We start from the raw sequence: 21,835 nt of genomic DNA, 5'->3' as shown, positions 1-21,835 counted from the left end.
AGGGAACCTTTGGAAGCATCAAAGAATGTGGGGTACTTGCTTTTATAGTCATTTACTGCATTGAATGACATTAGTTCATTTAAAGTATCACTGTATAGGTGATTACTATCCATTCTGTATCTGCTTTACCCATCAGGTAGGTGAAATTAGACATTGGAGACAGTTGGTGATACTTTCTCAAAATTGTTTCCTAAGCAGAGTTAATGAGAATTAGGATTCTAATATGGCGAGGTCTGCCTCATGGCTTGGTGACAAGAGAAATATCTCCACTAGAGTTCTCTGGAAAAGAGAGAAAGAACCAAAGAGGAAATATCAATAAAATTTCATTTTTTTCTCTCTCTTTTTAATGTTTATTTTTGAGAGAGAGACAGGCAGACACACACACAGAGAGAGAGAAAGAGAGCCACCAGGAAAGGGGCAGAGAAAGAGGGAGACACAGAATCCAAGCTAGGTTCCTGGCTCTGAGCTGTCAGAACAAAGGCCAACACAAGGCTCGAAATGACAGGCCATGAGATCATGACCTGAGCTGAAGTCATATGCTTAACCAACTAAGCCACCCAGGTGCCCCTAAACTTCATGCTTCTCAAGTAAGCTTGACCCTGACTCAAAAATAATGTGAAAGTTTGTTTTCACAGAACATTCTGGAAACAGGTAATAAGGAGGAGAAAAAAGCAGAAATGAGGATGGGGGAATTTCTGGAAGGGAACATATGTGCAAAGTGGCCAGCTTGCCCCCAAAACCCAATGGTCAGAAGACTTAGCCCAAAGCTCTAGGTGCAAAATTACAAGCAAACTCCAGGGAGCAATTATAAGCAGGATAGATCCATGCACTTCATGGAATCAGAACCCTTCAGAACTGGAAAGAACCTAAGAGGTTTTCATAAAGGATTTATTGTGACACTCTCTGAAGAAGGAGTATCACAATTAACGTTTGTTATTCAGGGTTGATTGTCCAATTAGTGGATTTCTCCTGCTTCCTATTTCTCCTCTCCTCCTACTGCCTTCCTCTCTGCTGTATCCTGGCATGTCATTAGCACCTCTACAAGACACTGGACTGGGAAGGGTGGGGAGACAAAAAATGACTATTAAAAAATTAGTAACAACAATAATCAAAACACTGGTTAGGGCAAAGTTTGAAATTTATATTTAGAATGAGGAATTTAAATCATTAAATTTATAGATATCAATGCACTAGTTATTCTTAAACTCCATGACAGAGATAATTTCCTTTACTGAGGTGGGGGGACCTTTTGAAAGGCAACATCCTGTTTGAGTTTCAATTTGTGGTTTCTAAGAATTACGGTAACATTCAATTACCCACGCAGGGGCATCTGGCTGTGTTGTTTAGTCCCCATCTATTACCTGATTGAGAGGACTTTTGCAGGTGCTTTTAGATATAACCTTCATCCATTTGACATTATTTACTGAGTACCTGCTATGTACCAAGAACTGTCCCAGACGTCAGGGACACACTGGTGAACAAAAAGACAAAAAATGCCTGCCCTTGTAGAATTTACATTGTAGGTTAAGAATTCAGAATATCAAGAATAAAAGTAAGACAGATACCATATGTTTTCACTCATATGTGGATCTTGAGAAACTGAACAGAAGACCACGGGAGAAGGGGATGGGGGGGAGGGGAAGTTATAAACAGAGAGGGAGGGAGACAAACCATAAGAGACTCCTAAATACAGAGAAGAAACTGAGGGTTGATGGGAGTGGGGGAGAGGGGAAAAAGTGGGTGATGGGCATTGAGGAAAGCACTTGTTGGGATGAGCACTGGGTGTTGTACGTAAGCCAATTTGACAATAAAAAAGTAATTTTAAAAGGTAAATTGTATAATATTTAGAAGAATTTCAATAGCAAGAAAAAACTAGAGCAGAGGAAGGACTGGAGTGTGCTGGGAGTGTTGGTTGCAAATGAATGGGTGGCCAGGGTGGGTCTCATTGAAAAGTTGACATTTAAGCAAAGACTTTGAGAAAGAAAAACAAAAACTCCAAGGTGGAGACCTGCACGCTGTGTTTCAAGAACATCAAGGAGGCTGTAGTGGTTTTAGTGGGGAGAACAAGGGCAAAAATGGACAAAGACGAAGTCAGAGAAGTAAGCAGACAGGGATGGATTACAGGTTGGAGCATTCTAGAAGTTCCTATGAGGATGGAAATGTTCTGTAGCTGTGCTGTCTGATATGGCAGCTACTAGCCACATGTAGCTCTCTGAGCACTTGAAACATGGCTAATGTAAATGAGGGGCAGAATTTTTAATCTCATTTAACTTTACTGAAGTTCAGTTTAAATAGCCCTGTGTGGCTAGTAGTGCCATATTGGCCAGCGCAGTTCCAGGCCATTCAGTAGTTGACATGTTCTGAATCAAATTTTTGTGGCATCGCTCTGCTTTTGTGTTGAGAATGTGGAGCAAGGACAGAAGCAGGGTCACCAGGTGACTTGCCACCGAGCCACATGCAGATCCCAGGCAGAGTCACAGCAGCACAAAAATCATGTGCTAGCTCTTCTCTCCTGTAGCATACCTAACATGGGGGCTGACCGAAACCTTTATCAAGCTGACTGAATTAAGTTCCTTGTGAGATGTTAATCAACAAACCAACATTTCCTGGGAATCATGTAATTTAGAAAGGAGATGCACACATGTTGATCCTCCCCTTTGTCAGAACTTGCTGTTACAGTAATTTAAAAAAAAAAAAAAAAAAAAAAAAAACTTGGGCAAGGTTGGCTTATCATCCACTTTTCACAGTCAAAAAACCCAAAGCTCAGAGAAATGAAATCCCTTTTGTAATAGGGGCATCCACCTGAATCTGCATCCATCTGGCTCAAAACCCCTGCCTTTTTTTTACTGCCCTGATGATATCTTTCAAAAAAAAGTTCACAGTCCCATAGGTAAAAGTACTAGGTCGATGAGCCTGGTTCTGCTGGCAAGTAAACTGCTGTTTTTCTCACTGTTTGACGATCTCTTCATCATGGATTCTAAAATGAACACTCTGAGAGGGAACAATTTCCTTCCTCCTCGTTGGAAAAATTGGGACATTGTTTCTAGAGGCAGGGAGCCTAATAATTCTTGTACCCATGGTTTGCTACAGGAAATTAAAATTAATGGAAGCTGTGTGATAATGAAATGGCATTTTCTAGAACAGATGTTGACAAACAGCGATTCTACTGGGATGCAACCAATGAAGCTTGCCCAGACTGGCAAGAAGGTCATAGTATGATGAGCCCCTCATGACAAAGGGCCGGGGGTAGGGGTGGGAGACCCACACCCCAGTGAAATGCCCTGCCTTTATCTCCCAACTCTGAACCTTGGGGGAGTCCCCTGGTCTGAAGTAAATACAGTCACCAAGCTCCCCGCACTGTAGTGACACGCTGCAGCCGAGGTGGCAGTGTTAGCAGGCTCCATCCCAGTTTAGAAGAGGGCAGACATCTTCCCACAAATACAAAATGGCAGTCCAACTCGCCATTTCCTCATTAACAGGTTTGTACTTGTACTTCCTTTAAAATTATTTTTAACGTTTATTTATTTTAGAAAGAGAGAGAGAGACAGAGCACGAGCTGGGGAGAGACCAAGAGAACGAGGGAGACACAGAATCTAAAGCAGGCTCCAGGCTCCAAGCTGTCTGCCCCGACAGGGGGCTTGGTCTCACAAACTGTGAGATCATGACCTGAGCTGAAGTCAAACGCTTAACCAACTGAGCCACCCAGGTGCCGCTGTGCTTATATCTTCTAAGTGAGTCTGAACCACAAAAGAAAAGACTGCCGCCCTTCTCTTTCCAGTCTGAAATCTACTATAGCTGATGCTTGAACAACACGAGTTTGACCTTTTTTTTCAATAAATGTAGTAAAGACTCTAAATGTATTTTCTCTTCCTTGTGACTTTCTTCATAACATTTTCTTTTCTCCAGCTAACATACAGAATATGTGTTAATCCACTGTTTATGTTATTGGTGAGGCTTCTGGATAACAATAGGCTACTACTGGTTAATATTTAGGGGAGTCAATAGCCACACACAGATTTTGGACTGCATGGGGGATAGAGCCCCTAAGACCCCCCACCTCTCCCCCTGTTGTCTAAGGGTCCACTGTATTTTGCATAAAAATGCAAACAAATAAGGACGTTTGACCTCAGAATGAAAAATCAAATGGAATTCTTACTCGCTTGCTAAAAACTTCCTTTGTTCAGTGCCCAGAAGGTTTTTTCCAGGGAGTCCATGGGTTGAAATCAGGGTGAGATTACTAAACTTCAAGTGAGAGCTGAGGAGAGAGAAGAAAACACAAAAACAGGAAGTAAAGCTCGACTTGGTGAAAGTTTATTATAATTCAGTTTAACCTTATCTATCATCCAATTGTTGAACTTTTCTTTTCAGTAACTCTTTTTGCACAAATCTTCCAACAAGACCAGCCATGTCAATGAAAGGAGGAAGGTGGCTCTGGAGCTGCTAACTGCAGAAACTTCCAGAAGCCACAACACCAGCATGGCAGACATCATTTCATTTTTTTTTTAAATTGCTTCTCAAGGGGTCTCTGGATTGAGCGCCCAACTCTTGATTTTGGCTCAGGTCATGATCCAAACAGTCGTGGGATGGAGCCCCCCATCGACATTCTGGGGCCCGAGGCATGTTCATAGGCATCATCATAGGAATTCATCTTTAAGACACTTTATGCTGGAAGTCAGGGGCAGGGTTTTATCATCCTCATTTCATACGGAGAAAAATCAATTTTGGAAACAGTAGGTAATTTGTTCACAGTCCTGAAGCTCTTGGGCAGCAGAGCTAGAAGTGAGAGCCATGTCTCTTCCAACCCCCACCAGTGCCCTCTGCACTCACCTGACTCTTCTACCAAGTCCTGTGAGTGACATTAAGTCGAACACCCAGGAGCATAAGCAGAGGCTGCTGAAGAATGGTGGTGTTTAAGACTTACTCCATGTTTCCCCTTAAGCATTAAAATACTCCTGCTGCAAATTTGCCCTCCAGCTAAAGTCAGCAAAATTTTATGGGTGAGTTGATCTTTTCATAGGATGGTGAGAAAGATATTTTTCTCTAAAATCTCTTCTGAGTTCACACCTCCCCTTAAAGCAACCAAATGCCAAAAAGAAACCTTCACCAAGTTCGAGGAAAACACCTGCCCTCCTTTCCCATGAGGAAACTGGAAATTTTCCAAATGTGGAAATGCTATCAATTTACTGACAATCTGTTAAGTACCATTACAAGCAGGAGACTTTTGGTAATGGCACGGGCCGGCAATGTAATAAATTCAACTGCACCTGACATTTAAAAACAGCTAAATATTATGAAAGGTTGTGCTCTAGGGTCTCGAAGGATGCATGTCATTTAAGAATGAATATTCTTATCTGATACAAAGAAAACCCAGCACATCTTTTACTCTAATAATAAGAATAAAATTTTTGAATATGTTCAAATAACATAAAGGTCACAATTAACCCCAGCTACTTAGGACTCCCAGTCTGCAAATGCACACTGATGACAGGTCTTTAATTTATCTACATTAACAGAAAATGCAAAATGCAGCTAATAATATGTGTTGATGCTCACATGAAGTTAAAATTTATTTTGGCTTTGGTGCCTATGTGATGGAACTGTGGTTTATGTTGTACTAATAACAGTTATATATGGACATTTTTATAGCTTTCTGTGAACAGGCGGCTTAGTAATTATCCAGCTATATCTTTTACTACAAAAACAATCCCTTTGGCACTGAATAATTTGAATGATCTAACAACATGGATCAAATGACTTCTAAATTGCCAAATTGCTACACTATAATATACTGAATTATATAATTGTGCAATTAAAGACTTCTCCAAAAGATTTTGAGTGGGGGTATTTTCTAGGTTTTCATCTATAAGGGCACCAACCTTCTACTCCTTTTCTTTAGCCTTAGCCAAATTCCTTTTGCATTCTTCACTGTGGCTGCTCTGATGCTTTATCCAGTCTTCAAGGTCACTAATTTAACCTTTATTGTTCTCCCTCCCATCCCCCTTCCTCACTCTCAAGTGAGTACATCTCTCACACCATAAAGAAAACAAAGACCAGCCACCAGGCACCCCCACCCTATTTCCATTATAACCTCCAGAAACACCTATAAGAGCATTCCTCTATTCCCTCTAATTCAGAAGACAGGTTTTCTCCATTAACCATATCTCCTCTTCATTTTCCTCTTCTATCTTTCCTTTTTTTTAAAGCAGGCTTCACGCCCAATGCAGGGCTTAAACTCACGACCCTGAGATCAAGACCTGAGCTGAGATCAAGAGTTGGACACTTAACTAACTGAGTCACCTGGGGCACCCCTCTTCCTATTTCTATGCAGCAAATTGTCCTTACAACAGTATTTAATAAATCTGGAAGTAACCAGTTTATTTGCTGATAAGGTGGAGCCATACAGTCAACAGGGGCCGTGGCCCTGCTTGTCTGCTTCTCCAAGGTGGCTTCCATTCTCAATGTCTCCTCAGGCCCAAGGTGGCTCCAGAAGCTCAGCCATCACATTCCGTATCCACATTACAGTCAGAAGGAAGCATAGATGGGTGGAAAGGGCTGTCCATTAAGAAGAGACTAAAATCTGATGTGACATTTCTGCTTACATTGCCAGAACTCAGACACACAGCCACATGTAGCAGAAAGAGAGCCTGAAAAATATGGTTTTTCAAAGAGAAATACAGTGGTTTTTTAAAAGAACCACATTGCCCAATGTTCTGTTACCAAGGTCAAAGTGCAGAATAAATAGTGGGAAGCAACTAGAAATCTCTATTCATGCTGACTCATGGAGGAAGGGCAGGTGGGCCTGGGGGATGATCCTGGTATTAATCAGGATCCAGACAGGAAATAGGTGGTCGACACCATGGGGTTCAAATGAGAAAAGGCAGATGCATGTGTAGAGTTCTGGAAACTGAAAGGGGATGGGGAGTCATCCAGGAACTAGAATGGTCAGATGCTGTTACTGATGTGAATGGAAGAAATGGTGACAGATGGGGCCAGGAAAGAGGCCCCACCCAAAAGCTGCAGCCATAGAACATGCTTTCTGGGGCAACATTATCTTCAGGTTCTCTCTTATTATTGCTTTCCTCACCAGCTCCTCCTCCTTTGCCCATCTCCCTACTCACAAGCTTCTCAGTTTTTGTGCCTATCTCCCTGGGTGATGTTATCTACCACCATGACTTCATCTTACATATTTATACAAAAGCTTCTTTCTGAGCTCAAAACCCAATTTACAAGGGCCTAATGGGGCTGCTACACAGGTATCCCTAAATCAGTATGTGTCTGAACAAAGGTCTTTGTAGTTCCATTCTATTGCTCCTTTATCTCTGTCAAAGGCATGATCAACGAACTATCTCTCAAGTTAGGAATCTGAAAGCCAACAGCAGACTCCTACCCTTTTTCTCACTTCCCACAATTGGTCACCACTTCCAGCCACTTTTACTTCGTCTACATCTCTTGAATGCGTCCCACCTGACATTCCTGGGACACATTGCCTTAGGTCAATCTCTTGCCTAAAGAGTCTCAGGTTAGTTTCTCTGGCACAAGTCTCTTTTCTACTCATCTTCTGCATAACTAACTGAAAACATCTTTTTTTTTAAATTTAATTTTTTAAAGTTTATTTATCTAGAGAGAGAGAGAGAGAGAGAGAGCAAATGGGGAAGGGGCAGAGAGTCCTAGTCTGTCAATGTCCTAGTCTGTAAAATGGGAATAATAGAACCTAATGCCTTTTAGGGGTGCTATGAGATTAAATGATGGTATCTGTAAAAATGTTTAGGATATTGCTTGCTACATAGAACATTTTAAATGAATAACTAATTAAAATGATTTAAGATATTAAATCCAGGGGCGCCTGGGTGGCTTCGTCGGTTAAGCGTCCGACTTTCGCTTAGGTCATGATTTCATGGTTCGTGGGTTCGAGCCCCGCGTCGGGCTCTGTGCTGACTGCCAGCTCAGAGCCTGGAGCCTGTTTCAGTCTGTGACTCCCTCTCTCTGACCCTCCCCTGCTCATGCTGTCTCTCTCTCTCTCTCTCCTAGAAATAAATAAAACATTTAAAAAAATTAAAAAAAAAAAGATATTAAATCCAAATTCACAAGCATGATATATAAGGCCTTTGTTTCGGGGCCTAACCTAACCTCATTAAACTTCTTGCTATTCAGTGAAGGTTCCCTGTCTCTTTCATGCCTTTCTATTAACATGCCCACTTTTCCCCCAACCTTGTATTTTTTAATTTAATTTTTAATCTGATTCAGAAACATTCAAATATTTCTTAATTTATAACTATCTAAGAATATTGGTCCAAAATCATAAAGTTTATAATGTGTAATTTTAGTAGATTTTAGCTCTTCTGAGGGTGAAATTTGGAGATCAAATTTTTAAGACTTTTAATCTGACAACCAATGAATATTTTAGAAGTTCCTACAAATAGAACAGTGAGTCACAGGGTACGTCTTGGATTTGGGCATACAGTAGACAAAATGGCAGGAACAGGACCACAGAGACAACACCGTTCTCATATCTAGTGGTGTTGGCTTTTACTGTATATAAACAATATCTAACATCACTGTGAGTCCTCCGCTCCAAAAATCAAAGGTCACTGTGTCGTGGAAAAAAAAAAGTTCAAGTGAAGTGCTCAAACCAATGAAACATTAAACAAGCGCACCTGCATTTTCACAGCAGATAATTCCAGTGGGGATTTCATGTTGCTGTGGATACAAGGGGAGGAACAGCTCAGCGATATGTGTAAAGCAGGGAGGGATTAGTGTATCCAGGGAAATAAGTAAAAGGTATTGCGTTTCATTCCATGCTTCAGGGGGACAGCTACAAAATTAGGTCTAAACATCCTTATCCTTCAAATAAAAGGGTCACATTGCCAATTTATTGTGAGCATGATAAAAGAAACATAAAACTTTTCATGTTGCCTACCCTTCTGGGCAGTAGAAACCTGTCAGCCTGCCAAGTGAATGCTTATTACTTTTATTTTTAATTTTTTCCTGGCTGGGTTTGTGTGTGTGTGTGTGTGTGTGTGTGTGTGTGTGGTTGTTGGTTTTGTTTTTTTTTTCTTGGTCGGGGTTTTTTGGCATAGCAAGGGCAACCAAAGCCAGTGATTTAATTAACTGCTTTCATTAATGCCTTTATTTGAATAGATAATGTAGAGATAGAAAATAATTATCCCACATCAATCTAAATGTTACAATTTACTAAAATCCCTGCTTTTTGAATTGTTCACAACAATGACAAAAATGTTTGCCAAATTACAGTAAATCCTAGTTCAAGACAGGTACTTAACTGCTTATTTAAATAGTCAAAGAATAACTCAGATCTGATTCAGTCTTAATGCTATCACATAATGTCACAAAATTAATGATGACATGCTATAGATGGAACTTAAAAGTTGGGAGTTATGTGGACTTCCAATAGCAAAAGAAAAATGGAAGGCAAAACAAGTCAAAATATTTATAAGTTGATTAAGAGAATCTACGAGGTTTTCCCTGAAAAAATGTTAACTTTCTTCAGCAATATTATTTTGTTTAGCCCACAAAGAGATTGACAACATCCTTAGCCACTTCCTGTTTGTTGTCTTAGTAAAAATAGCACAATAGCTGCATCCATGGCCACCTAGCTGGCAGTAGTGGCACACTCGGACCTCCAGGGGGAGACCAAAGAGAGACCAGAAGACAGTGGGGTCAAGGATTGTGAGCACTTCTAAAAGTGGGGGAGTGTTCATGGGGCAAAGAAGCTCAAAGCTCTCTCCCTGATCTTTTTTTCTCTCTTCTCTTGGGTGTCATATTTCATGGCTCTCCTATTCATGGAAGCCCCAGTAGGAACCAGGATGGGGCCTGGAGAAAAGGGTCAAGAAGCAAATCTCTTAAACATGCCTGAATCCAAGCTTCTACTCTGGGACAAGGATCTAGAATCAACACTGAACCCAACAATAAGGTCTGAGTGCCTGCCTGGAGTAATGTAGGTGCTTTGTGAATTCTCCAGGGACCCTTCAAGGAAGAAGGGTGGTGGCCAGGGTAAAGAGAGTATGGGGATTCAGGATCTCAGATGAGAAGCTTGTGTAGCTCTGCATAAAAATAAAATATAAACCCTAACTGAAAAAATGAAAATGAATGTAATGTTTGAAATAGTTACTTAACAAATAAGAATAAAATTTAGAAGTCTGGCAAAACAAACTAAGAAGAAATTGGATTTTGCTTTATAATTTATGGGAAATGATTACATATATATGAGTAAAAGTGTTACACATTTGTACTCTAATCATATTTTTGTATACATGGAGCATATATAAGATGAAATACTGAAACAGCAGTTATGAAAGACCAGTTGGAAAGCCTTTGCACACAAGAGATGGCAAAATGTAAGACACCAATCAGTCAGTTCCCTAAACCTGGAAAAAAGCATTGTGGGATTTAAAAGTGAATGAAGTCACTTGTGGAGGTATGGGGCGGGAATAAGGACAGGTTTGATGCTTGGGGCAACTGCTGGTGGTTACAAGGCTTTCTAGACACCATAAGGTCAGGTTTCCTTACTGATGCATGGCATTTATATCTTTTTAAACCTTTATTCTTAATGGTGATAGTTTAAGCATGAAGTGTATGAGATCCTTTCTACTGGGTCCAATTTCATGTGTAAATACTATGATATGGGATAGTGACTTCAGCTATGTCATACTTAATGATAAGTTAATAATTATGCCTAGTAAGTAAGCTCTGAAGTAATGACATGGCCTAGAAGTCATATGTTTGTTAGGAATTAGGAAATGCAGTTTGGAAAACAAGTTCATAAAACAGGTTAATTACAATGAGCAATTATAGAGAGAAATAAGTGTCCTCATAGATAAGACTGCCAATTTTGAGGAAAGGTCTACATAAGTGGTTACTATACCCAGGTGCATATCAGAATTATCTGGGGAATCTTAAAAATACATATTCTTGGGACCCACCCCAGCCCAGGAATTGTGGCTGCAGGAATAAGGGCCCCGGAAACTCTATAACTATCACCTCCACCTCTACCTCCACCCCCATCTACCCACCCCCAAAAGCATCTCTGATGTACAGAGTGGTTGAGTCTGGAATTTTCACAATCTGTTGCTTAGAGAAAAAGTTACTCAACATTATGTTGAGGAAGCTGATGTCTAGGAAGCTGATCACAACATATTTCTCCATCACTAGCTCTTAAAATAAAAGGAAACTCAGGGGCTTTTTTTTTTTTTTTTTAAGCCCAAGCACCTTACTGTGTTGGTATATTGCAAAGATTCTGGTTGTCCTTTTGAGAGAAATTATCTTGAGAGAATTCCAGTTAGGGATCAACATGGTTTCCAGAAGCCATGTGCCCAGTAAGAGGCCTTGCCTACTCTGGGTCTCAGCAGTGGCTGCAAGCACTCCAGTACCCTAGAGGGGAGGACTACCTAGCACCTCTACAGAAGGACCATTCCCATGATTCCAGGCTTTTCCAAATTTCTACCCAGTATCAAATGGTGTATAAGAAGGGCCAGTTTGACACCTCCTTGTTCCCTCAAAGTGCTATAGTCACTTCTATTTGTTTGCACTGGGCCAAAAGAATTCAATTGGTGGGAGGTATAGGGAAGCAAGAAAGTGACTAGTGGATTCAGAGCTGAGTCGGAGTCTGGGGTAGGGTGTGACTGAGGTGTATGGCGCCCTTTGTCTTTTGGGAAGTGAGACTGCACATGAGAAAGGTGTGGACAGTAGGATGGAGGTAGACGGTATTGACCTAGTGCCCCTGAAGTTCAAGTAACTCCCTAGAGGGTTTGCTTAAACAAAGATTTGTGGAACCCATTCTCCAGGTTTCTGATACAGTCGGTCTGGAGTGGGACCCTAGAATTTGTATATCTAACAGTTTCCCAAATGATGTTCATGTTGGTGTTCCATTTTGAGAGCCACTGTTCTAGGCATAGAAAAGTGAGAGGCTCCCAATGATTTTGGGTGCTTAAGGAAGGTGGGTAGAGTTTAATATACATTTCAATGAAGGAAGTATATGATACCATTAAATATTTGAGACACATGAGCAAAAAGTTAATTTTTGTTTTGGACTTGTTTTGTTTTTGATGCAGTGGAATTCTTGGATTTGGGGTCTGGGGTGCACTCAGAGTCCCTTCAAGACTTAGATGATAAACGAGGTTAGTGGCAAAGAGAGGACCCAAAATATGTCCAGATTAAGGTTTGCAAAGCATCCAAGTATTATGAAAGGGCTTAAGAAACATCCATCAGCAGCCCATTAGGTAGTGATAGTCAGTGGGAGCCAAAGATGTGGCCACTATGACCAGGAGCGTCTTTGGTCCATGAGGGATTTATATATCCCTCAGTCTGGGTAGACCGCTAAAAGGGCAGGGCATAACACCAGTTTTCTCTGCAGTCAAGCATTTTTGGAAAATAGAAACACCACAGAGTGTTGGTTAGCTTGCTTGGTCCTTCTGATGTTAAATCAGAGGTGGTAGTCATTTTAACTGAATTTCAAGAGAACATCTTTGCCAGAACAGAAACTCTAGCAAGGAGCGGTCACATACACTGGCAGGAAACACCTCTGATTCATCCCTAATCCTTGGGGAAGAGAGCATCTTCCATATTAAGACTCTACCTCCCCAGGCTCCTTCCTCCTATGAGAGACAATGCGAGGCTCCCACAAAGAAACTGGATATGTAAATTTAATTAGTGAGGAGGTGCCAGTCTAATCAGTTTTGAGTGCTAGGCTTTTCCAGATGCTTTGGTGGTATCACTTGATTTAACTCTCATGCCAGTGTAGGAGGAGAGATTCTGGGTTCTCTCCTCATTGTATAGGTGAGGAAACAGATTCACAGATATTGGATGATTTTCCTGGGCCCCATCAGTCATTCTAGAGTACCCTAAATCAGTGGTTCTTGGATCCTGACCCCCAGAGGGGTGTGAAAACACAGATTCCCACATCTACCCCTCCCACTCCACTATTTCTGATTCAATCCTTACAGGGTGGCACCGGGGTATCCGCATCTCCAACAGATCCCCAAGCAATGCAGAAGTGCTGCTCCACAGACCACAATTTGAAAACTACTGACTTAACCTATCTCTGTCCCAAAGTAGAAATAAAGGACTTGTCAAGACATGCCCTTAAGGCCACATTTTTTTTTTTTTTCCAGCCAGGTCCCCTTTAGAGCTACAAGAACACCTGGGAAGAGAGGTGGCCATGAAATCCTCTTGACACAGCCTTCTTATCTAGCCTTACTTTTTCTCTACCTTCATCTCTGCTCACATGTTTCAAAGAAGGACAACTGAATATTAAGAAAGAACAGACTAGGGGCACCTGGGTTGCTCAGCTGCTTAGGCTCAGGTCATGATCTCAAGATTTGTGGGTTCGAGTTCTGCATCAAGCTCTGTGCTGACAGCTCAGAGCCTGGAGCCTGCTTCAGATTCTGTGTCTCCCTCTCTGTCTGCTCACACTCTGTCTCTCTCTTTCTACAAAATAAATTAAAAATTAAAAATTAAAAAAAGAAAGAACTGACTAAAGAAACTGGGATGGTAGGGAGTCTACCCATATCACCTGCAAAAGTTTCTCCCAGCCCAGTGCTTTCCTGCCTCTGTCTGCCTGGGGACATCTTCTGACCATGGGAGCTGGAGGGACATGCTGGAAGAACAGTCCAGGGTGATCATGTGACCAGAAAGACAGGAACTGGTGGGTAAATACTGCAGCTTCCTCATACAAAGAGGGGCCACTCTCCATTGTGTCCTTTTAAGGGTCCCAGTATAGGATTGAGTCTCAGTTGCCCACAGCAACCCACTGACAAATGCTTTTTGGGGGTGTTGTTGACTTCCCTCCCTTTCCCACCTTACCACCCTGCTCTCTCAGGTTATTTCCTGGGATGGCCCCCAAATAAACTGCTTGCACCCAAATTCTTTGTTTTCAGCTTTGGGTGCCGACATCATCAATTGAAAATGATCTAATAGTAGAGGGTGGAGACAGAATGGTTGAGTCTATTAGTGTGTTCACACCTGTGGTTATGTTTTGTGTGATCACAAAGAATACATTCCTTAATTAACGTCCTTCACCCCAAAGAATCATGAAAAAAACTCACAGAAAATGACAATAAGCTGATCCCATAAAAGGCCTAATGTTGCTCAAAGAGTACTGCTTTTCTTTTTTTCTGGGTGTCTGTAAAGTGGTAGTAGGAGATAAGAAAACTTATCCTGAGGGGCACCTGGGTGGCTCAGTCGGCTAAGCATCGGACTTCGGCTCAGGTCATGATCTCACGGTTCGTGGGCTCAAGCTCTGCGTCGGGCTCTGTGCTGACAGCTCAGAGCCTGGAGCCTGCTTTCGATTCTGTGTCTCCCCGTCTCTCTCTGCTCCTCCCCCATTCATTCTCTATCTCTCAAAAATAAAGTTAAAATTTAGGGGCACCTGGGTGGCTCAGTCAGTTAAGCGTCCCGCTTCAGCTCAGGCCATGATCTCATGGTTTGTGGGTTTGAGCCCCGCATCGGGCTCTGCGCTGTCAATTAGCTCAGAGCCTGGAGCCTGTTTCAGATTCTGTCTCCCTCTTTCTCTGACCCTCCCCTGCTCTTGCTGTCTCTCTCTCTCTGTCTCAGAAATAAATAAAAAAATTAAAAAAAAATAAAGTTAAAATAAAAAACTTATCCTGAAATGAGCAGGAGTGGATACTTGCGACAAATGAGGGTTTTTTTTCATTTATCATTAATTACGTTTAAATATTGGAATCAGTTAGGAAACTTGATTATGATTTGCAACACCAGGTAGTCTGGTCATTACTTTCCAGTGGCAGAATGTCAGGTCTTTCTGCCTGGGAAGGCCAATGCCTTTGCGCTTGACATATAGCTGTCCCTCCCCTCCCCACCCCCACCCCAGTCACCAGACGGGCTTTTGTACGGGCCCCTGACAGGTCCCATTGTGATGCCAACACAATATGGCAAGACACGACCTGCCCCGTTGATCTCTGCCTGCTCCCCTGGCACCTCTGAGGGCAGCACTGTATGTGCCATGGGCCGGGCCACCATGCTGCACTTGCCCTGGTATCAAAAGGACAATCAGGGAGAGCACATGTCCATCCACTCATGAGGCCAAGACCAACAGTACAGAACAATGGCAATCACCAACCTGTTCACTGGGGTTTAGCTCTGAGCTCAGCAAGTAAGCACTAACTATTTAATTAGTTACCTAATTAGTGACAGGCCACACTGAAGGTTTCAAATATCCTCAGACAAACGTAGAGATAAAAAGTCTAATTAAGCCGCAAGCACTGGGCTGGCTGCTGCCAGACCCCACAGCTGCGCCGGATATGCAGCCCGGTAACAGGAGTCATGGTCATCTGGGCACAACTGTGGCTGTGCAAATGTGCTCTCCTCGGTCCAAGCTATTCTTAGGGGTTCTGCAGCACCCAACCCGATGAGGGATCGATGTTTAGGGACAAAATCAGAGATTTCACTTCCTGATGAGATTCTTTGGTTGGATTTTTTGTTTTCTTTTCTTTTGTTTTGTTTTTGAGAAAACTCTTCCGGGTGGTAGAAGTGGAAGAAAAGGTGGGCCTGGGCCCTCCCTCCCACCAGCGCTTTCTGTGAATCCAAGTGTGTGTTTCTCTAGGCTCACAAAGGGTCGTCGGGATACCACCCGGGGCTGCTTTCAGTCACTGTCATCCCAGGATGCCACTGCAGGCTCCTCAAGAGATTCTTTACCTTAGAATTTAATTAGGAAGGATTTTAAAATAATGGATTAAAAGGAGCTGCTCCATAATTAGGAGTAAATAATGTAATGCACAGAAGCAGTGAGACACACGAGCTGAAACAGAATAAACCAGTAACTGCTTCAGCTCAGTGAGTTCATGCCCCAGAGACAGTGATGAAGCCGATCTGTGTAATTCAGGGAAGGGCAGGGACTATCTACTTGGGAGACTGTCAGGGGCAGGGCCTGAGGCTCTGCTTTGCTAGTGAGCTCCCAGATGATGGGTGACGTTGGTGATGGACCATACTGTAAGAAGGATGTAAAATATAAGGTGAGTTCACAGATCTGGTTCCTGCCCCACCCCTTTTTTGGGCATGGCATTTCTCTATTTCTTTTTTAAAAATGATTTTGGAGTACTTCAGTGGAAAGCCTGAAATTTTCAAAGCATGACATTTGGGGAGTTCAGCAAGAGGGACTTTGTGCGTGAGGTGGCTGCTGAAAATCTAACCTCCTAAAGTTTTGCAGGAAAGGGCCTCCTGCTTTTTGAAAAGAGCTTTCAGAGCCTAAGTGTCCATCAACAGACGAATGGATCAAGAAGATGTGGTTTATCTATACCATGGAATACTACATGGCAATGAGAAACAATGAAATCTGGCCATGTTTAGCAACATGGATGGACCTTGAGGGTGTTATGCTGAGCGAAATAAGTCAGGCAGAGAAGGACAAATATATGTTTGCACGTATAGGAGGATTAGGAGGAACTTGACGGAGGACCAAGGGGGAGAAGAAGGGCGGAAATGGTGGGGGAAAGGGAGAGAGGCAAACCATGAGAGACTCTTGAATGCTGACAAAAACTGAGGACTGATGGATGTGGGGGGGAGGGGGGAATGGGCATGAAGGAGGGCACTTTGGGGATGAGCACTGAGTGTTATGTAGAAACTAATTTGACAATAAACTATTTGTAAAAAAAAAAAAAAGAAAGAAAAGAAAAGAGCTTTCAGACTTCATTGCAAAACTCTCCTCCAGGAAATAGCATTTCCCTGACAGATGATAGATGCTCACCTCCAGGACTAGCAGTTGATCCAAGAAGAGGAAGTTCCCTTCAGGCCTCAGATAAGATTGGTGGAATTCCTAGGGTGAAAGACCTTCAGGCTGGCAGGACCATGGGGGTCCGTGTCATGACCTTGTCAGCACAGTGAGGAGGACAGGCCATGGCACTGATTGGCAGCAGAGGGGGGCTAACAGTTGAGGCCAGGTTCTTTCTGCTTTTTCTCATAATTGGGGTTTTAGACAAGTCTTATTAATACAAGTACTGAGAAGGATAATATATATGAAGTACTTACACTGTCCAGACCAAGAACCTTCAGGAAGCTCTGAGAGCTGGGGTGCCACTCTTTAGCCCAGCACTGGAGGACTGAACAGGACTGGGAGGGTGGGAGCACCCCAGGGGATACTGGTATGTGTCCCTAAGAAAACACTTGTCCTACATGTCACTGGGAACTGGGGGCCCAAGGAGAACTTGCCTGAGTAAAAACACAAAGATACAGGTGACACACAGCCCTGACAACCAAAGATAAGGAAGTGTGTCTGTGCAGCTGTAACTGGATGGGTAACAGCAAAGGACCAGATAGAATGCTGTACTAATAAAAAATTGTAATATCATGCTTACTACTCTCCCATCGCCTGGAGCCTCATCCTACTGACTTAGGGCAAAGCCCTTCGGCTCCCCCAGTAGCATCTTAGCATTTGAGGAAAGAAGGATGTAACAAGAATCTGTGCAAGGATTGCCTTTGGTGTCCTTTGAAGACGACAAATGCTTTGTAATTTTTTTGCGTGTACACAACATGAGGACAAAGAGTTGCCTGTTTGGACACCAGATGACAGGATTACCAGACCTTCTGGAAAACGAGGTTGCCGTACTGGGCCTGAGATGGGGTTTTCCAGGAACTATAGTGTTTCAACTGAGTCTCATAGTGCGGTGAAGGAACATTAGGAGGGCAATTTTTCTAAATCGTGCCTCCAGAATGTGGATTCACTCATCACTGGGGGTCAGTATTTGGGGACCACTTCCGTTTCATTTCGGGTCAAATCACTTACAACATCTAGTTCAAATGGTAGTTAAGCTGGTAAGTAAAATATGCAGCAGGTTACTGTGGTGACTGCTAATTTAAGATAATTAGGGGAAATAATGAGAAAATGATTTCCTCTGTGAAGGACTCAAGATCCGTAAACTGATACCAGTCTATTTTTAGTATCTGTAATCTGTGTAATGATGACAGAGAACTGTAAGTACTTTAAAATGTTTTTAAAAGGTCTGTCTGATTGAGGAACTTAATCAACCAAGTACTTATATCCAAATTTATTCTTGTCTTTATTAAATCTAAGTTGATTCCACAAAAAGAAAATTATATGTATATATCAATGTAATCATTTAAAATACAACAGTAATGACTAAGTATGTAGCTGAATGAAGATTTCAGACCTGTTTCTGGTAACTTCTTGACTACTATAATTTCACAAGTCCACACTTGTACATCATTCAGAAATGGTCACATGTGACTTGCTGTTCAGAGTCTTAGATGAAGAGACACCTCAGAACAAGAAGAGCCCTCAAACTATAGTGTGGCCCACGCAGGAAAGTAGATATTCCTGGGTGCTTCTCATTACTTCTTTCTTGCAATGAAAGATTGCTATAGACTGACCACAATATTTAAAGTATGTGAGCTCTGTTGCTAATTTCAATAATGACATGTGACTTATTTCTGATTAACTAGGGGTATAATAACTGAACAAATTGGCTGAAAAGTGAAAAAAAAATCGTTATCTGGTTAATGTGATGTCAAATGAGCAAAGTAATCATTCGGGGTTAGCTTGTCTCCTTATCAACCAAGTACAAACACCTGTTAGGGGTCATTTCCTCCACCCCTTTCCTTTTCTAACCCTTAACAAAGCCTCACCCATCTTCTCTGGGCCGGTACCTTTACTGGTTTCTGGAGGAGTGCTGGTAGGGTTGCTTTTCCCCATCTTCTGTTTTGAACAGGAGCTAAAATTTCTCATGTGATCCTGAGCAAAAGATTTAGAAAAAACTGGACTTTTGACTCAGGAGTCTGGGTTTCTCCAAAGTCAAGCTCTTTTAAGACATCTATGAAACTATCAGACTTTATTGGGGCATCTGGGTGGCTCAATTGGTTAAGCTTCAGACTTCAGCTCAGGTCATGATCTCACTGTTCGTGAGTTCGAGCCCTGCATTGGTCTCTGTGCTCAGAGTCTGGAGTCTGCTTTAGATTCTGTGTCTCCCTCTTTCTCTCTGCCCCTCCCCCACTTGTGCTCTGTCTCCCTCTCTCAAAAATAAATAATCATTAGAAAATTTTTAAAAAAAGACATCTATGAGACTTAAAAAAAATGAGGAGGGGTGCCTGGGTGGCTCAGTCAGCTCTTGATTTCAGCTCAGCTCATGATCTCATGGCTTGTGAGTTTGAGCTCTGCGTTGGGCTCCTTGCTGACAGATAGAGCCTGCTTGGGATTCTGTCTTTCCCTCTTTCTGCTTCACCCTTGCTCTCTTTCTCAATAAATAAATAAATAAACTTTAAAAAATAAAAAAAAATAAACTAGGAAAGCAAGTCTGAGAGAAAGTGAAGTAACACATCTAAGGTTCTGCATCACGTGCTGGTGATGCCAGGCCATGAACCCAAGTTCTTGGACAATAACCCAGGGCTCTTACTGTCAGTGAAGGGATGAAATTCAGTGAGCAGATGGAGAACTAGTCAGGGGAAGCTGAGAATCCTCAGGAATCACCTATCAGAAAAATGTTCTCTGAAAGGAAACCCGTTTAGTACTGTGAGGATAAAAAAAAAAAACAAAACAAAACAAAAACAAAACAAACAGCATTGAAGGGATATGCAGGCCTCAGTCTTCCCTGGGCAGTGTGTGTGTCAGGGGGTGGGGGTTACTCTGTTCCCTGGCACCTACAGTGCAGGGGGTGGAAGAAAGGCCCTGGCCCGTCTGCCATTTCAGAAAGTCTGTTTATGATATGCAATGTCAAAACTAGTTCCCAAACCTGCCTGAGTATATGGAGCACTTGCTAAAATGTAGATCCCCAGAGCCCTCCCAGGGAGTTCCTGATTCTGTGTGTCTGGTGCTGGGTCTGGGAATCTTTAACAAATGCTCTAGGTGATTCCTATGATTCAGCCAATGAGGGAAATACTAGTATAGACTGAGGATGGCAAAATTCTGGAAAGGGTAGGAGTGTACATATTTTAGGCATTGCAGGCTAAACAGTCTCTGTCACAGTCTCTCAAATCTGCCATTGTATCAAGAAAACAGAGACAACATATAAATAAATGTGACTGTGATCCAATAAAGTTTTATTTACAAAAGCTGATAGAAAGCCACATTTGACCAAGGGGCTATGATTTGCCAGCTCTCAGTCTAGAATATTTCACTGATTCATCAATCCACCTAGGCAAGGTATTTGGGGTGGCAAAAAAACTTCAGGTCTTTTTGGGAAAAAAAAAAAAAAACCCTCTCAGGTATAGAAGAGAATGGCCCCTTTAAAAACAAAGAAAGAAATAAAGTAAAACAACTCACCAAAATACCAGTGTCTCTAGGAAGGAAATTCCAACACTGGATGCACCAACCACAACAATCTTGGCATTGACAGTTATTTTAGGTTCCAATGTTAGTTTTCTGTTTGTATGGTTCAAAGCATAACCCAACTGGAATAAAAGATACAAAGAGAGAGACTTGAGGAAGACATAGCTGAGTCTGTGCTCCCAGATTAGCAATTATGTAGAATTATTTAACCAGGACACTACTGGCAAATCAGACTAAATAATGCCCATGACAGCCATGGTGAAATTTACAGAAAAGAATTTTTAAGATTAATGTAAGAGTATGGGAAAATACCTAATGCCTAGTGTGGCTCATATCAAAATGCTTGGTTTACATCATTTTTGTCTTATTGCTGATGGATGTTTCCTACAGAATTGGGGCCCTTTATGATTAGAAACAATAAGGTAAATAGTCTCACAAGAAGACAGACAAGTTGCTCCTTGAGAATCTGTAGTTTTATGAAAGGTCTCAATCTTTCCTTCTGTCTAAGATCACCCTGAAAATCTGAACAACAATTAGATTACAATTGTTGAGTAATTTAACTTAAGACAAATATTAGTTCTTTCCATTCTGCATCCTTCACACTACTTAACACGGTGCCTGCGAACAGGTGTTCAGTAATATTAGGAGAATGACAAACCTTAGTTGAATGACAAAAGTATGTTGGATGATAAGGGTTATTCAACCTTCCAGATGATCTGAGGTCAGGTAGGACTCTTAGAAGCAGGGAAAGTAACTGGTGATCATTTTAATGTCCACGTTTGAAAAACTTACTTGGGTTGATTTATTTGATTCACTTTCCTGCAAAGGCCTCGATGGAAGCAGTAAATGTACAAAGGAAAGTTTTACAAAGAGGTGGTGGGGTATTCTTGAAAGAATGTTATATTGTGTCAAAAGAACTTGGTTCTATTTTTTTTTTAAGTTTATTTGTTTATTTTGAGAGAAAGGGAGAGAAAGAGACTGCAGGGGAAGGGCAGAGAGAGGGAGAGAAAAAGAGATTTCCAAGTAGGATTTGCACTGTCAGAGAACCCATGAACCGTGAGATCATGACCTAAGCTGAAACCAAGAGCTGGACGCGTAACCAACTGAGCTACCTAGGAGACCCCCATCCCCTTTTTTTAAGTTTTACCTTGGTTCTATTTAAAATTCATTCAACATACATTTTTATTTGACGCTTACTCTATGTCTGGAAGAATTATAGCTGACTTCTCATCAGATACAATGGAAGCCAGAAGGCAGTGGAATGACATCCACACCAATGCACCACACTCCGTTAAATTCTCATTATATTGGCATTAACTCATCCTACAGCTCAGAGGCCTTCAAATTCCAATAGACCAAATCTATTTTTAATTTTCTTAAAATCCCGAGTTACTAGGAGTTTGGAAGTCCAGTGGGCTAATGGTAAAGTCCTATGTAAATCTTGGCTTCCACTGACCTCAGCGCCTGAGGTAGCATGGGTGTGGCCACATGCTTTGCCATTCACCAAGGAACATGTGAAAGTTAGAGGATAAACCCCTTCTCTCTAACTCTAGCTAGCCTAGCAATATGCAGGTAGAAAAGGTCTTG

At 41.9% G+C, this 21,835-nt stretch overlaps 1 protein-coding gene across 1 annotated transcript in view; it reads right to left on the bottom strand.

Annotated features, from left to right (window-relative positions):
• Window positions 1–21,835, bottom strand: part of CFAP61 (cilia and flagella associated protein 61) — a 275,380-nt gene that overhangs the window by 90,320 nt on the left and 163,225 nt on the right. Inside the window, exons 17-18 of the mRNA XM_039216607.1 lie at window positions 20,243–20,370; window positions 4,157–4,255 (exon numbers count right to left, since the gene is read on the bottom strand). Coding sequence (XP_039072538.1) covers window positions 4,157–4,255; window positions 20,243–20,370 — 227 coding nt within the window. The remainder of the gene's footprint in view (window positions 1–4,156; window positions 4,256–20,242; window positions 20,371–21,835) is intronic.

The sequence above is a fragment of the Hyaena hyaena genome, unplaced genomic scaffold (genome assembly GCF_003009895.1).
Source record: "Hyaena hyaena isolate Hyena2069 unplaced genomic scaffold, ASM300989v1 scaffold_643, whole genome shotgun sequence".
Classification (NCBI taxonomy): domain Eukaryota; kingdom Metazoa; phylum Chordata; class Mammalia; order Carnivora; family Hyaenidae; genus Hyaena; species Hyaena hyaena.
Note: the sequence above shows the minus strand (reverse complement) of the source record. Positions and strands in the feature narration are given on the sequence as shown.